Source organism: Taurulus bubalis (genome assembly GCF_910589615.1).
Source record: "Taurulus bubalis genome assembly, chromosome: 13".
Taxonomy (NCBI): domain Eukaryota; kingdom Metazoa; phylum Chordata; class Actinopteri; order Perciformes; family Cottidae; genus Taurulus; species Taurulus bubalis.
In genome coordinates, this window is record NC_136601.1 from 2,517,305 (window position 1) to 2,534,252 (window position 16,948).

The following is a 16,948-nucleotide window of genomic DNA, read 5'->3' on the forward strand; positions in this document are numbered from 1 at the left end:
AAATAAATATATCATTTTATATATATAATATAAATAAATAAAATAATAATATAATAATATATATATGACAATATATATTATATATATACATAAAGATATATATAAAAAATATAAATATAATATATTTATATTAAAAAAAAATATATAATATATATAAATATAATATATATATTATATATAAATATATATAATATATATATGTAAATATAATATATTTATATATATTAAAAAATGTATATATATATATATATATATATATTCTTATCTATGATACCCAATATATTCTTATCTTTTGATACCCAATACCTTCAGTGTTCCGGTTGCTCTCCTCAAGCTCATTCATTATTAATTATAATTAATAACCGCCATGAGTTTCATGTGCAGGTGTATTAATATGTGCAGGTGTATTAATATGTGCGGGTGTATTAAGGTGCATTAATATGTGCAGATGTATTAATATGTGCAGGTGTATTAATATGTGCAGGTGTATTAATATGTGCAGGTGTATTAATACGTGCAGGAGTATTAATATGTGCAGGTGTATTAATATGTGTATTAATATGTGCAGGTGTATTAATATGTGCAGGTGTATTAATATGTGCAGGTGTATTAATACGTGCAGGAGTATTAATATGTGCAGGTGTATTCATATGTGTATTAATATGTGCAGGTGTATTAATATGTGCATTAATATGTGCAGGTGTATTAATATGTGCATTAATATGTGCAGGTGCATTAATATGTGCAGGTGTATTAATATGTGCGGGTGTATTAAGGTGTATTAATATGTGCAGATGTATTAATATGTGCGGGTGTATTAAGGTGTTTTAATTTGTGCAGGTGTATTAATATGTGCATTAATATGTGTAGGTGTATTAATATGTGCAGGTGTATTAATATGTGCATTAATATGTGCAGGTGTATTAATATGTGCAGATGTATTAATATGTGCGGGTGTATTAAGGTGTATTAATATGTGCAGGTGTATTAATATGTGCAGGTGTATTAATATGTGCATTAATATGTGCAGGTGTATTAATATGTGCAGGTGTATTAATATGTGCATTAATATGTGCAGGTGTATTAATATGTGCAGGTATTTCCCTTCAGGCCTTCAGCCGGCAGCCGTTCTCTCTCTTTGGGGTCGATCATCAGTCAAGTCCCTAAAACACCCGATATGTCTCCAAAGTGAAATCCTCAGCCTCTATATGACTGTCTTTATTAAATAAACATATTCCAATCCATTACTCTACAGTGAAGCATGGGCTTTGCTTCTCAGGTCTTATTGCTTCAGTAATGGACGCCATGCAGCGTTTAGAGTACAACACATTACCGTCGTCTCATCCCAGGAGGAGAGTGGTGAGTGAACATGCTGAGGCTGCAGAAGAGACGTGATCGGCCTCCTTCCCTCTTCATGTCTCCGCTCATCTTTATGAAATACATAAGTCACTGTGAGCCGCTGTCTGAATGTGCTTTACAGCTGAAGCTCTTCAACTCATACGTCCGTATCCTTTATTCTATCTATCTATAAGTGGACAAAACATTCCCAAAGCGAGGCCCACTTTGTGCATATTAAGCTTTTCCAAGAGACCTGAAACTAAAACCTTCTTTTACGATCGCTTGCAATTAATTAAAAAATAATGGAGAGCAGAGATGTTGACGCCTGATGGAGCTTCCCTCATCCTTCAGGTCAGTTCTCTCTACAAAGGAGGGAGAGCACTCACACACTGATGGTCGGCGGTTCAATTCCCAGCTCCTCATATGCATGTTTTTAATGCTGCTAATCTCATTACACTTGAGGAGCTAATATTCCAACACTGATTTGATGAAGCACTTAAACATCTTGACCAGTGAGACACCAGCTGATCTGCTGCTGCAGCCCTCTTAAATATGAAATATTGAAATATGAAATATTGGTGGAGGTGTAGGCGCCTCAGTATTATGACGAATGGGATTCTTCCTTTTTCTAATCCTCATCTCAACCTGTCAAAGATTTAACTTTTGGGTTTAATCCATTTTTGGGGCGGATTAAAAAGTAACAGCTCTGAATTATTCTGAGGGACGAGCAGAACGACTCAAACCAACCGATCCTATGTGTATGTGCGTTAACGTTTAAGATGTTTCATTATTAGTGTTCTAATAAACAAATAGACTAAATACTTTAATATTATTACCGCCATAAACCTTCACTTTGATATTGAGGAAGCTGCTTTTTATTGTCATGGCTCCATATATGATACAAAACCACCTGACACACTCACACCTTTGTTGTCTCACACCAGCTGTGTGTGTGTGTGTGTGTGTGTGTGTGTGTGTGTGTGTGTGTGTGTGTGTGTGTGTGTGTGTGATGACTGGGAGGAAAAGAGTGATTGACAGCGTGAGAGGTCAGGCAGCTCCACAGCTGTGGTTTTAAGACAGGAACTAGCATTCCACACTTGCTGTGAGTGTGTGTGTGTGTGTGTGTGTGTGTGTGTGTGTGTGTGTGTGTGTGTGTGTGTGTGTGTGTGTGTGTGTGTGTGTGTGTGTGATGACCATGGAGGAGGCTGTGGGCCTTGTTGTGTGTCTGAATGGAATTTTTACCATCAACCTCGACCAACTGTCTTCAATGGTTTCTACTTCTAAATCGTCTACCTGTCTCCTGGACCCCGTTCAGACGAAGCTGTTTAAGGAAGCTTTACCTTTAACTAGCACCTCTCTACTAGATATTATCAATGGGTCTTTACTAACGGGTCATGTACCACAGTCTTTTAAAGTGGCTGTAATTAAACCTCTTCTTAAGAAGCCCACTCTGGATCCAGAGGTGTTGGCTAACTACAGACCTATCTCTAACCTTCCCTTCCTCTCTGAGATACTGGAGAAGGAAGTCGCAAATCAGTTGTGTGACTTTTTACATAACAATAGTTTATTTGAGGAGTTTCAGTCAGGATTTAGAAAGCATCATAGCACAGAGACACTAGTGACAATTACTAATGATCTTCTAGTTGCATCAGATAGGGGACTTGTCTCTGTTCTGGTCTTGTTAGACCTTAGTGCTGATGAAGGACTTGTCTCTGTTCTGGTCTTGTTAGACCTTAGTGCTGATAAAGGACTTGTCTCTGTTCTGGTCTTGTTAGACCTTAGTGCTGATAAAGGACTTGTCTCTGTTCTGGTCTTGTTAGACCTTAGTGCTGATAAAGGACTTGTCTCTGTTCTGGTCTTGTTAGACCTTAGTGCTGATAAAGGACTTGTCTCTGTTCTGGTCTTGTTAGACCTTAGTGCAGCGTTTGACACCATTGACCATGACATCTTATTACAGAGACTAGACCAGTTGATTGGTATTAAAGGTACAGCACTATGCTGGTTTAAGTTGTATTTATCAGATCGATCTCAGTTTGTATTTGTAAACGATGAAGCCTCGATGACCACCGTTAGTCATGGAGTTCCACAAGGTTCTGTGCTTGGACCAATTTTATTCACCTTATATATGCTTCTTTTAGGCAGTATTATCAGAAAACACTCCATAAACTTTCACTGTTATGCCGATGATACTCAACTATATCTGTCGATCAAAGATGAAACCCACCAGGTCGCCAAACTTCAAGCGTGTCTTAAAGACATCAAAACCTGGATGACCTGCGACTTCCTGCTGCTGAACTCGACAAGACTGAAGTTATTTTACTCGGACCAGAACACCTCAGAAATCAACTATCTGATGGCCCTGGATGGCATCGCTCTGGCATCCACCACCACCGTAAGGAATCTCTGAGTTATTTTTGACCAGGACCTGTCCTTTGGCTCCCACGTGAAACAGATCTCAATGACCGCCTTTTTTCACCTACGTAACATCTCAAAGATCCGGCACATCCTAAAGCGATGCAGAAACATTGATCCACTGCTGGGGGACATCTTAGGATACACTGAGCTCCTCCTCTCCTTCTCTTCCTCTTTCGCTCCTCCTCTCCTCCTCACCTCTTCTTTCTCTCCTTCTGGATAAATGATTGTCTCTTCAATGCATATTACTAACTCTACTTTCTTTTTCCATGGATTCGTGGCTGCCTGGTTCGTGGCCTGCTGATGGCCCTGCTGATGCAACTGGCCTGGAACCGGTCCTGCCTACTGCCATGGCCCTGCTGATGGAACCGGCCTGGAACCAGGCCTGCCAGCTGCCATGGCCCTGCTTTCTCCTCCCACTGCCCCTGGGATGCCCCTCCTCTCTACCTCCTTCTGCTTAATGGGTCGTGGCTATCTGGATCATGGACCATGCATACTACTCATTATATGAATCATTTCTGTCACATTCATTGAATGTGCTGTAACTCCGTTACGTTATTCATTCTGGCCACATGACATCTATTGCTTCTGTCCATCCGGGGAGAGGGATCCTCCTCTGTTGCTCTCCCTCAGGTTTCTTCCCCTTTTTTTCCCTGTGAAAGGGTTTTTACTATCTTTATTGGGGGAGTTTTTCCTGATCCGATGTGAGGTCCCGGGACAGGGATGTCATGTGTACAGATTGTAAAGCCCTCCGAGGCAAACTTGTATTTGTGATATTGGGCTATATAAAATAAACTGAATTGAATTGAATTGTGTGAGCTGAAGCAAACGTGTGAGCAGGAAGTGTGACTTTACAGGAACAGTGTTGTTCCTTGACTCCATTGTCTCCCGTAGCTTTAATTCTATCTTTATGTCTAAAATCACCTTTTTGTTTTTCCCAAATTCTTTCATGAATATTTCTTGGCAGTGTGGGCACCATGGTAACGTAGCGTCTTATCTCAGAATCTCCATATCTCACACACACATTCTTTCATCCTGTCACACAGAATATTCATGAAACCTCAGACTTTATCTTTTCTATCTCCTTTATTCTGTCTTCTGTCCTCCAGGAAGCAGGAAGTAGGAAGCAGAAAGCAGCAGGTTGTTTCCTCTTCCTCACTTCCTGTGTTCATGTTTTTAAGTCGTTGTAAAATACTGGTGCCTCATGAGAAACTTCAGCAGCAGAACATCAGATGTCAGCAAGAAACTCCAAACACATAAAAGATCCTCTAAATTATTTCTGTTCGTTTACTTTGTGCAAATAATCGCTCAGACGTTTATACGACGTTATAATAAATTCTTTATCCCAGTTTTCTACATAATATACAAATACATGTAATGACCTTTTTATATGAGTTGTGTATAGACAAGCTACGCTAACTTGTTTCCACTTTCTACTGTCTATGTTTTATTTTTCTCAACTATTTTCTGACGAATATTGACATGCTAAACTATATATATATATATATAGATATGTATTGTATAGATAGATAGATAGATAGATTTTTCCACGTACTTTACTATGATTTTCTTTTGACTTTTTTTGTAATATTATAATTGGACCTTTTATGACTTTAACATATTTTTTGACACACTATACTAATAATAATAATACTTTTTTTTAATGTTATATTTCTTACATACTATACTCTGACTTTTTAAAAAAATTATAGTTGACCTTTTTCAAAATACTAATCTCTGACTTTACCATATTTTTTCATCTACTATACTTAGACATTTCGTAGTACATTTCGACATACTATACCTTTTATTTACACGCTAAACCTCGGCCTTAATTCAAACTGTCGTACGTTGTTCTATCTGAATTATTATCATTGATACAAAGGTTCAAACAAGAGTTTAGTGTGTATGTGTGTGTGTGTGTGTGTGTTGTTTATTTGAAAGCTCTCCTGTTTTGACAGATGCTGTAAGACGATATCTTCAAATCTCTGTTCGTAGAAGATAATACCTTTATTGTTTATTCATACTCTCTTTACAATATTGCATAAAAAAAAAAAAATAAAAAAAACTGAAAGACGGAATCTTAATAAAATCTCTCACAGAGAAACAACAGCAGAACATGGGGCGGCCCACATCGGTACAAAAATAAACTTTATGAATGAAAACAAACGCAACGTACATTCAAGTGAAGCGTGTTCTGCACAAACAACACACAGAGATCATGTACACAACAACACACACAGAGATCATGTACACAACAACACACACAGAGATCATGTACACAACAACACACACAGAGATCATGTACACAACAACACACACAGAGATCATGTACACAACAACACACAGAGATCATGTACACAACAACACACACAGAGATCATGTACACAACAACACACAGAGATCATGTACACAACAACACACACAGAGATCATGTACACAACAACACACACAGAGATCATGTACACAACAACACACACAGAGATCATGTTCACAACAACACACACAGAGATCATGTACACAACAACACACACAGAGATCATGTACACAACAACACACACAGAGATCATGTACACAACAACACACACAGATCATGTACACAACAACACACAGAGATCATGTACACAACAACACACACAGAGATCATGTACACAACAACACACAGAGATCATGTACACAACAACACACACAGAGATCATGTACACAACAACACACACAGAGATCATATACACAACAACACACACAGAGATCATGTTCACAACAACACACACAGAGATCATGTACACAACAACACACACAGAGATCATGTACACAACAACACACACAGAGATCATGTACACAACAACACACAGAGATCATGTTCACAACAACACACAGAGATCATGTACACAACAACACACAGAGATCATGTACACAACACACACAGATCATGTACACAACAACACACACAGAGATCATGTACACAACAACACAACACCTGCACACGGAGCAAAGCTTCTCTAGTCACAGTTACACCACCAGACGTTGCACAACAACAACAACAACAACAACAACAACAACAACAACAATGGCGTTTACGAGGATTCACTGACACGTTCTCACATTTCACGATTAATAAGTTACCAACTCTGGATGAAGTGGAGAAAACGCTGACTGGGCAAAACTCGTTCCAGTGAAGATGTTGGTTAGCGAAGTATATTTATGAGATTATAACAGCCGGGTTCAGATGACCTGTTGGTTATGATCTTTAAAACAAATACAAACAAAATCTCTGTTCTCGCTCACAAAATTGCAAATTACACACTGTTTGAATTTATGATGGAAAACTTAAAACCCATAATATTCACCCAGAACATTACATTCCAAATGCTTATCTGTATATATGATGAAAAACATCTGATTTGAGCTCCACGTATGAATATAGACTGAAAGATGTATTTACTTATTTATTAATTACAGAAAAACAAGAAGTTAGAGCTGAAATGAAATATTAATTGACGACAACTATTTGCTTAAAAGCCATTTTTAAAAAGGTAAAAACAGTCCAAATGAAATCTGAATTAGTTGTCGCTCTGAATTCGTTATTAAAGGAAATGTTGACGATAAAAACATTATATTTAATTGTGGTTCTTAACTGTCAAACAGTTGTTTTGAGAAGTTGTTGAGGAACATGTTGAATTATGCACAACAAGACCAACACAACATTTCTTTCATCTGAAGCTTTGCATATTTGCACCATTTAAAATGGCTGCATGGACATTTCTTTACTGCCCCCACATTAAGTGTACCCTTTATCATGGAGGGAGGGGTGCAGAGCCAAAACATAATAACACTGAGATTCAAAATCTACAGAATTAATAGCGTTGAAGTTAAAAACACGTCGACTTCACTTGTTGGGGATCCAGCCCCCGCTCATGTGACAGACAGTAAGCAGATTACAGTCCACCCAAATGTTCATCCGGCATGAAATGTGCTCTGTGTCATAATTCTTTTTTTAAATACCTTTAGATTGGAAATGGTGGGCCAACATTAGACACACATAAACCTGTGCGTGTTATGTTTCTCTTGCAGCAGAGCGTGGACGTGATAACCACTGTTTACCTTTCCGTCGGTCCTCATCAAAGCTCTTTATCGGCCTCAGAGTCGGAGCGAACCGCTATCTGAGTCACGCTCTGCACAGCTTTTTTTAATGCTGCGGACAGATGTTTGAGGAGTGAAATGTGCAGGCGATGGGGTTCGCTCGGACGCGTTTCTGAGAGCGCGATCGGCTCGCGTCAGCGTAAAAAAGAAAGAAGACGCCGTGAGTTCCGGCTTTGAAACAGTCGAGTCAGTAGCGCTCTCCGCGGTTTAACGAGCGCTTTCGGCGGCGTCTCTCAGTCAAAAAGAAAAAAAGGGAATGAACTTCCGCTCAACTTTCTCCGAGGAGCGCTGAGTAACCTTCCGTCTGACCCGACTCGGCGAGGCGGCGCCGCTCCGAGGAGTCAAACGAACGCTTGTTTCGTTCGGCGCTTTCATCTGTGGAGAGACTCAGATCTCAGAGCGAGGGGCCGTCCGAGAGGCGAGTACGCAAAGCTGCCGTAGAATGGAGTCGTGGTGGCGTGCACTCGCACCGCCTCGGCCCTCAGATGAAGTGTGAAGTGAAAAATCACCCAAAAGGACGCAAATTGCCACCAAAATAATGAAAAAAAAGGACGTGGGCTCTGAACTGAAACCCGGTCTCAGAACATCACCTCCTCACAGCTGCCGTAGTCGCTCTCCACCGTGCTGGAGCCGTCGTAGCTGCGCGGGTTCTGCCTCGCCGGTCTCGTTTGAGGCTGTGCGGGGTTCGGGTTCGGGTTCGCTGGCGGCGGCGGCAGCGGCGGGCCCGGCTGATCCGCGTACGACGGCAAGGCCACGCTCAGCCGCATGCTGAGCCGCTTGTAGCCGCCCGGGACGTTGTCCTGGCTGCGGGCGTGCTGCTGCGTGGGGTAGTAGCTGATGGCGGTGTACTCGTTGGGGCACTGGGCGCTGGGCAGAGGGAGTCCGTCGGGCCCCAGGAAGTCGTCCAGGTTCTGGTTGCTGTAGCAGGGTGGCAGCGGGGCGCGGCGGTCGCAGCGGTCCAGCGGGAACGGGAAGCCCCCGAACCGAGAGTTCCTGCGCGAGTCCGCGGCGGAGGGCGCCCCGCAGGAAGAGTCCTCCACGATGTCGAACTGGGGGAACTCTTGCTGCACCGCCGGGCGGCCGTAGTAGTCCGGGTCGGCTGGATAGACTGAGGAGAGAGGACAGACTTAAGAACCACGACTTCATGCAATTAAAATATTCATATTCGACACTTCTTCTGTCAAGTTATCGGCCAAATTATTATACATCTTTAATAATATTAATATCTTCTGGTACAGTGGCCCGGCCGACCTATTGATCCAGCTCTGGTACATAACTCACTCTCGCTTTGCACAACCTCAAGTTCTAGAAATGTACTTTTTAAATATATTTTTAAAAGTACAGATCGTGGTGTGAATCAGTTCACCAGAGAGCGAGAGAGAGAGAGATCAACTCTCCCACTGAACAAACAAGTCTCATCAGCTTCGTCATCGGACAGTTACTGCTCGTAAACACCGGGACAGCTGCTGCTGTGCAGGAGGGATTTTAGGAAAAGCTTTGAGCATTTGCATATTAATACCTGCGCTGTGCATGTAAAGTGGGTTTCATTGGGTTTCATTGGGTTTCATTGTTTCATTGGGTTTCATTGGATTTCATCGTTTCATTGGGTTTCATCGTTTCATTGGGTTTCATTGGGTTTCATTGGGTTTCATCTGGGTTTCATCTGGGTTTCATTGGGTCTCATTGGGTTTCATTGGGGTTTCATCTGGTTTCATTGCGGTTTCATTGGGGTTTCATTGGGTTTCATTGGGGTTTCATTGGGGTTTAATTGCGGTTTAATTGGGTTTCCTTGGGGTTTCATTGGGATTCATTGGGTTTCATCAGGTTTCATTGGGTTTCATTGGGGTTTCATTGGGTTTCATTGGGTTTCATTGTTTCATTGGGTTTCATTGGGGATTAATCGGGTTTCATTGTGGTTTCATTGGGGTTTCATTGGGTTTCATTGTTTCATTGGGTTTCATTGGGTTTCATTGTTTCATTGGGTTTCATTGGGGTTTAATCGGGTTTCATTGCGGTTTCATTGGGGTTTCATTGGATTTCATTGGGGGTGCATTGGGGTTTCATTGCGGTTTTATCGGGGTTTCATGGGGTTTCATTGGAGTTTCATTGCGGTTTCATTGGGTTTCATCGGGTTTCATCGGGTTTCATTGGGGTTTCATTGGGTTGCATTGGGGTTTCATTGCGGTTTCATTGGGGTTTCATTGGGTTTCATTGGGGTTTCATTGCGGTTTCATTGGGGTTTCATTGGGGTTTCATTGGGTTTCATTGGGGTTTCATCGGGGTTTCATTGGGGTTTCATCAGGTGTCATTTGGGGTGCAGAAGGAGGGTGCGTGTCCTAAAGCTACCACATGTACTTTCATATTTCAGACGGATCCAATAATCCTTTCCGTCTCGGATGAGCAGAATTAACATTAAGACAATTCAAGGGCAGCGCAGATAAAAAGAAGCTCTAGTGGCTTTCTGGGCGTCCCTGTGTGAGCTCTAAACACTAATCATTTAAATATTCTCCCCGAAACTAATCTCAAGCTAAGTCCCCAACCTTGAAATACTTATCTTGTCCTTTTTCTTGATGTGCTAACTAGATGTTACACCCAGAAGACTTTTTAAATCTTCTGCAGCTTCTAACAACGGGAGCAGGTGAACCGTCTTTTCTTTTGAGGAATCGGAGTGTTGACAACCTTGACGACCTTGAAGTGATTCAGACTTCAGCTGCTCAGAGTTCTCTGAACACGCAGCGTTTCTCAATGTGGGAAACATGCTGAAAACATGCTGTTGACATACGCCTGCTTGTATTATGCATTTATGTATTTATGGACATAAACTCAGTTACAATGTATTTATGGACATACACTCAGTTATAATGTATTCATGAACATAAACTCAGTTATTATGTATTCATGAACATAAACTCAGTTATTATTTATAAATGAACATAAACTCAGATAATTGTATGGCATTAAATAAAGTTTCCTCTTTCAAACGGTTGACGGTGTCTCTGTGCTCGCTCTGGGGGACTGACGGGAACACCTGAGAGCAGAAAGATGGGAGGAAACATCCCAAAACACCCCAAAAATATGAGGATTATTCAGGATTACCACTTCAAATTCCTGCTCTTCGTCCCCGAAATCTCAAACTAACAAGGCACATTTATACTTAAAAAAAGAGCTTCCTGGCAGACTGCAGCTGCTTGTATTAAGAGAGAGAGAGAGGGAAAGAGGGAGAGAGAGACACTTTGAGGGAAGGAGAGAAACTAAGACAAAGAGACAGATGGTGGAGGAAAAGAGAAAGAAGATGGAGGGAGAGAAGGACAAACAGGTGAGAGATTTGAGGGAAAGAGAGACGAGTAGAATAAAGGAGAAGAAGAGGAGGAAGACAAAGTGAGAGGTTCATATAATAGATGAGAGGAAGAGGAGGAAGAGATAAGAGCATCTGCGTGGCGGTGAAGACGCGTGGAGGCTTAAGAGATGAGGAACAGACGGCATCTCTAAATCTCCTCTGAAGACTTCAGAGACACTTTCTCGCTTCAATGAAGAAGAAGAACAAAGTCTCTACTAGTTCTTAACGTGTTCCATATGCTCAATACTATGTTCTGCACAATCTCAACAACAAAACATTTTTATTTCATATTTAATGCACAACAAATGAGTACCTTTAGACCAGTAAAATAACTTTAAAACCAGTCCTGAAGGTTACTGGGCTGATACGCAGAAAACTACTTAAATGGTTTTAGGAAAAGAAAAGTTTGTGATGTCTAAACTTTTTGTTATTGTTATTGTTATTCATCAGCTAGAATGAACATGTTGAGTAACCAAAGCTCGCTATTCTACATAAATACACAACTTAATACAAAGTAAGTTTTATAATAATGTCTTATGATTAGTAATCATTATGTATTGTAGGTGGGATAAGACCCCTCCTGTCTGCACTTTTAACACACACACACACACACACACACTCTGTAGATAATCAGATGATAACGTCTTACACATTTCTACGAGTCCGATAACATCTGATAATGAACCCGTTTGATCGGCTGATAACGTTTGAAGCGGGCGCTTAGTCGGCAGTTTTCTGTGTCTTTTATCCGTCGTGTCTCTCTGGAGTCGGGAAGCGAACCAAGCGCTCCCGAGGAGGACGAGAAGACACTTGAACCTCTCTGGAAACAAAGAGTGTGACTCGTTGTTTCCACACTACTGGAGAACCAGAGACGTTCTCTTTCTACAGATGGAGGCTCGGATCACTCGGCTGCAACATCGATAACAAACGGCAGAACTTTGTTCACTTAACGACTTTTTACAAACCGAGCTCTCCTCTTCGAGCTTCAAGGTTTTTTTTCAAACTGAAGGCCGAGAGGGAACACAAAGCCCTGGAGACTGATGTAAGGCCTCGTGGGATGTGATGAGCACCGTCTGTGTTTTAATGGTCTTGTTGCTTTTCACCTGCGCGGTGATGAATGTGTGCAGCCTCCGGCGGCTCCTTACAATTAATCAGTGATTAATGATTACAATCATAACGAGTGTCAGCGTTCCCCACAGGACCGAGGGGAACCGGGGTCACGGGGAGGTCACGGGTTCTGTGTTTCTCTGTTAAACTCATGCACCGCTGGTCATTTCCCTCCATCTTGTGTTCAAGCAGCCTTGGAAAAATAAATGGACTTGAGGATGTGTGAAAGAAAAAAAGTCCACTTTTGGAAACATGAAGGACGGACCTCGGTACGCATATCCAAAAGATATAGAAAATGAATGGAATATTTTGGTGAACAACATACTGAACAGTAATCTAAGAAGAAAAAGCTTGAAAGTGCACGGTTTCATCCTGCAAATGAGCGTTTGGTTTAAACTGAGGCATGATAGAAAAAAGTCTCATCTGTTCTATTTTTAAAACAAAATCAAACGCTCTCTTTTGTCTTTCTCTCTCCAGCCTCGCTCTCATAAATCGCTTCATGACGGCTGACGGGTTGATGCAGCTGTGATCGGATGATTCATCATCACATTTAAGCCTACTGTCTTTCTTTCTATCGGCCAGCGATGCTTTAGATGGAAAGCAGACCTTTGAACCGGTTTTGCGCATTGTGGACGGACAGAGCATGTCAGAGGGTCAAAGGGTCCCGAAGGCTTTTGATTCAGTAAAGAGGAACGTAGAGGAGTCAGTAAAGAGGAACGTAGAGGAGTCAGTATGGAGGAACGTAGAGGGTTCAGTATGGAGGAACGTAGAGGAGTCAGTAAAGAGGAACGTAGAGGAGTCAGTATGGAGGAACGTAGAGGATTCAGTATGGAGGAATGTAGAGGATTCAGTATAGAGGAACGTAGAGGAGTCAGTAAAGAGGAACGTAGAGGGGTTCAGTATAGAGGAACGTAGAGGGTTCAGTAAAGAGGAACGTAGAGGGGTTCAGTATAGAGGAACGTAGAGGAGTCAGCAAAGAGGAACGTAGAGGATTCAGTATGGAGGAACGTAGAGGATTCAGTAAAGAGGAACGTAGAGGATTCAGTATGGAGGAACGTAGAGGATTCAGTATAGAGGAACGTAGAGGAGTCAGTATAGAGGAACGTAGAGGAGTCAGTAAAGAGGAACGTAGAGGATTCAGCTGTCTCCCTTTCACAAGGAGGCGGATAACAGCGACAGCAAGGCGTCCTTTATCCGGCGCGATAAGGTCGAGCAGACGAACGACCTGCCAGTGAGGCTTTGCCTCGGGGAGCGATGGCATGACGAGCGCCCGGCTGCCTCTCTTCATCCGTCTCCACAGGGCATTGATTTGTTACATACAAAAAATAAAAAGAGCGATATATATATATATATATATTTAAATATATATATATATATGCTGCACATAAAGAGAGAGACCGAGTGAGAGAGAGAAAACGACAGAATAACAAAGGAGGAGAAGGACAGGAAGTGAATGTGATAGAAGGAAGGAGAAGGAGACGAATAGACCGGAGGGAGATGAAGGAGGAACGTGACGAAGAGGACGAGAGGAAGAGGACGGTGAAAGACATTAAATCAGGGCATTGGGCCTCACGCAGGAACACCTTCATTCTTATTATAACTCTCAAGCCGTATGACTTTCTTTTGTACGAGCTGATTCTGTTCACAGGTGTTGCTCCCACGGGTCGGCTGAAGGGAAGCGAACCTTTTCCTGCCGCATGTGCAGAAATAAACGAGGTAAAGAGTCAGTCCTCACGCGTAGAGATGAGAGGAAGATGAGGGACTGAAGGAATTAATCTAAACCTCGTCGCGTTTCAGGGAATTTGTCAAAATGCCAATTAAAAGGCACATCAATGAAGTTAATTTTGATTAATTGCTTCTTAACAATTTACATCAAATTCAATTAATATTTCACTCGTTTTGAAGAGTTCTCGCTCAAGAGGAGATGAAGATAAAGAGGAGCGAGAAACAGACTGCGGATACAAAAGGATGGGAGGGAGAGAGAGAGAGAGAGAGAGGACGGTCAATACGAGAGGGTATTACAGAATATAGACTAAGACCAGCATAGAATATATATATATATATATATATATATATATATATATATATATATATATATATATATATACATAAGTGGAGAATAAAAATGCGCCGAGATGAAACGGATGAATCACGTTGTTCTTTCCTGACGGTCTAATCGGCCTTGTCAGTGACCGTTTCATCTCCCAGAGTTTAATCAGCGGCGTGTTTTGACAGACGGCTCTACGGGCCGCTTCTCCCATGATGCACCGCTCCTCCCGACAACTCAACGCTTGTCTACGATGACCTTGAACGACCGAGCTTCAAAGTGAAAGATGCGCAGCGATTCGGTTTGGCCGTTTGTTTGTTTTTCCCTTCGGTGGAAGTGATTATACATATAAATATATATATTATATGACCTAAACCTGACCAGGCCGAGGTTCCAGGTGATATTGAGAGGTTTCTAAAGGACACACAACCTTTGTCGAGGGTTCTCTTTCTTCCAGAGAATGGGGACGTTTTAAAACGAGCCAGAGTCCCCCTGAGACCACGTACCTTCGTAGTCCTGGTCCCAGTGGTTCTTCCTGATGGAGTCGTTGTCGGAGCTGGACGGCGGCCTGACCGGGAAGTTCGGGGCGACGCTGCACACGACCGGCCGCTGCATCTTGGGAGAGGAAGCCCCGCCTCCCGAGGACACGATCTGGCTGCGAGGCCGCAGCGACCTGAAGGGCGTGTGGTCGAGGTCGTTGACGGGGCCGCCGCCCAGCGAGCTCATCTCCAGGGTGGTGGCTTCGTGGTGGCTGGATTTCAGGCTCTTGGTCAGACTGGACTCGAAGTAGCTGCGGGTGTGAAGAGCAGTGTTTTACTTTCAGAGGCATCACAGGAAATGACTTTGTGTTTTAGGGCGATTCATTCAGCTGTAACTAAAGAAAATTGAGGAGCAGTGGATTTCCATCATTTCTCATTTGTGCTGATTGAAGACTGTTTATTTAAACGTTGTCACTTAAACTTTATTACATATATACATGACATTTGGGCTCTGCATTTAAACCAGCCGTATAAATAATAGAATAATTATAACGTAAAATACAAAGTAATACAGTGCAACGTAGAATAGGCAATAACAGTAAGATACATTTAGTAAAATAAGTAAACTAAAATAGAAAAAGTAAACTACAACAATGTGGTGTCTGGGGGCGTGGTTAGGCTCAGCTGCAGAGGGGGAGCGGCTCAGGGAACAGGTGCCGGGGATGAGCCCTAATTGGCCTCAGCTGGAGTGGATTGCGTGTTTTGTGTGTCTTCCCTATATAAGCCATAGGATGGTCAGTGCAGTGCAGTTTCAAATAAAGACGTTGCCAAATGATATTACGGTCTGCTCGTGTCATTTGTGCTGGGGGAAACTCGGGGAGGTAACTGAACACGTTAGAAACAATATAAACTACATTAGAAAAGTAATGATGTTCATGATGTTGAGCGTGCTCTTACCCGTTGGAGTCGTGGACGCAGACGGGCTTCTTCTTCTTCTGCTGAACATAACGCTTCCGGATGCAAACGAAGCCGGCGACCAAGAAGAGCAAGCCGAGCACGCTGGCGCCGATCTCCATGATCTCCACGTAGCCGATGGTCGGAGACACCTGACGCACGCGGATTGAGAACGATTTTACTGTAAATGTAATTTCCTGCGACAGTTATCTACAACACACACACACACACACACACACACACACACACACACACATAGTAAATAACTAATGTGTTTACTGACCACAGGCAGCGGGTCGCAGTGGATGGAGCCGTCAGTGACTTTACAATCAAAGCCTCCAGGACACGGATTGGGCCAACACTCTGTCTTGTTGTGACACCTGCAGGAGGAGAGCGTTGGGTTTATTTGATTCAGGAGATTCCGATTAATTATCCTGTGTTTTTGTCGTGTGATTGTTATTTGTCGGATGCTGGTTCACTGCAAACACTTTAAGATGAAGGATGATGTTAGTTTGGTGTTGTGGCATCTTGTTAGTCACAGTGTCAACAAATTAACATTCATTACGTAACGGGTAGCGTCGTAATCAGGCGGCAACCTCAGGTTCTGAAGAGTGAAGCCGATGTTGAAGTGTCTAAAAACCTGCATTCTCTCTAATGGCCACCAGATGGCGACTCCTCTGGTTGTATAGAAGTATATGCTTCATGTGTTAAAGCTGCATTCTCTCTCCTGACCACCAGGGGCGACTCATCTGGTTGTATACAAGTATATGCTTCATGTGTTAAAGCTGCATTCTCTCTACTGACCACCAGGGGGTGACTCCTCTGGTTGTATAGAAGTATATGCGTCATGTGTTAAAGCTGCTTTCTCTCTCCTGAACAGCAGGGGGCGACTCCTCTGGTTGTATAGAAGTCTATGCTTCATGTGTTAAAGCTGCATTCTCTCTCCTGACCACCAGGGGGTGACTCCTCTGGTTGTATAGAAGTCTATATAAATGACTCTACTTCTCTTGATTTATTCCCTCAGTAAACATTGTAAACATGAGTTTATGTCTCAATCTCTAGTTTCTTCTTCAATACAGCATGATGTTCATTTAGTAAATTATTTTCATTTAGAGTCAAACAGACCATAATGCA

At 42.2% G+C, this 16,948-nt stretch overlaps 1 protein-coding gene across 1 annotated transcript in view; it reads right to left on the reverse strand.

Annotated features, from left to right (window-relative positions):
- Positions 1-8,260: 8,260 nt before the first annotated feature.
- fat2 (FAT atypical cadherin 2) overlaps positions 8,261-16,948 on the reverse strand; it is a 91,702-nt gene continuing 83,014 nt past the window's right edge. The window contains exons 25-28 of the mRNA XM_079228904.1: positions 16,098-16,194; positions 15,818-15,966; positions 14,888-15,171; positions 8,261-8,998 (exon numbers count right to left, since the gene is read on the reverse strand). Coding sequence (XP_079085030.1) covers positions 8,469-8,998; positions 14,888-15,171; positions 15,818-15,966; positions 16,098-16,194 — 1,060 coding nt within the window. The 3' untranslated portion in view covers positions 8,261-8,468. The remainder of the gene's footprint in view (positions 8,999-14,887; positions 15,172-15,817; positions 15,967-16,097; positions 16,195-16,948) is intronic.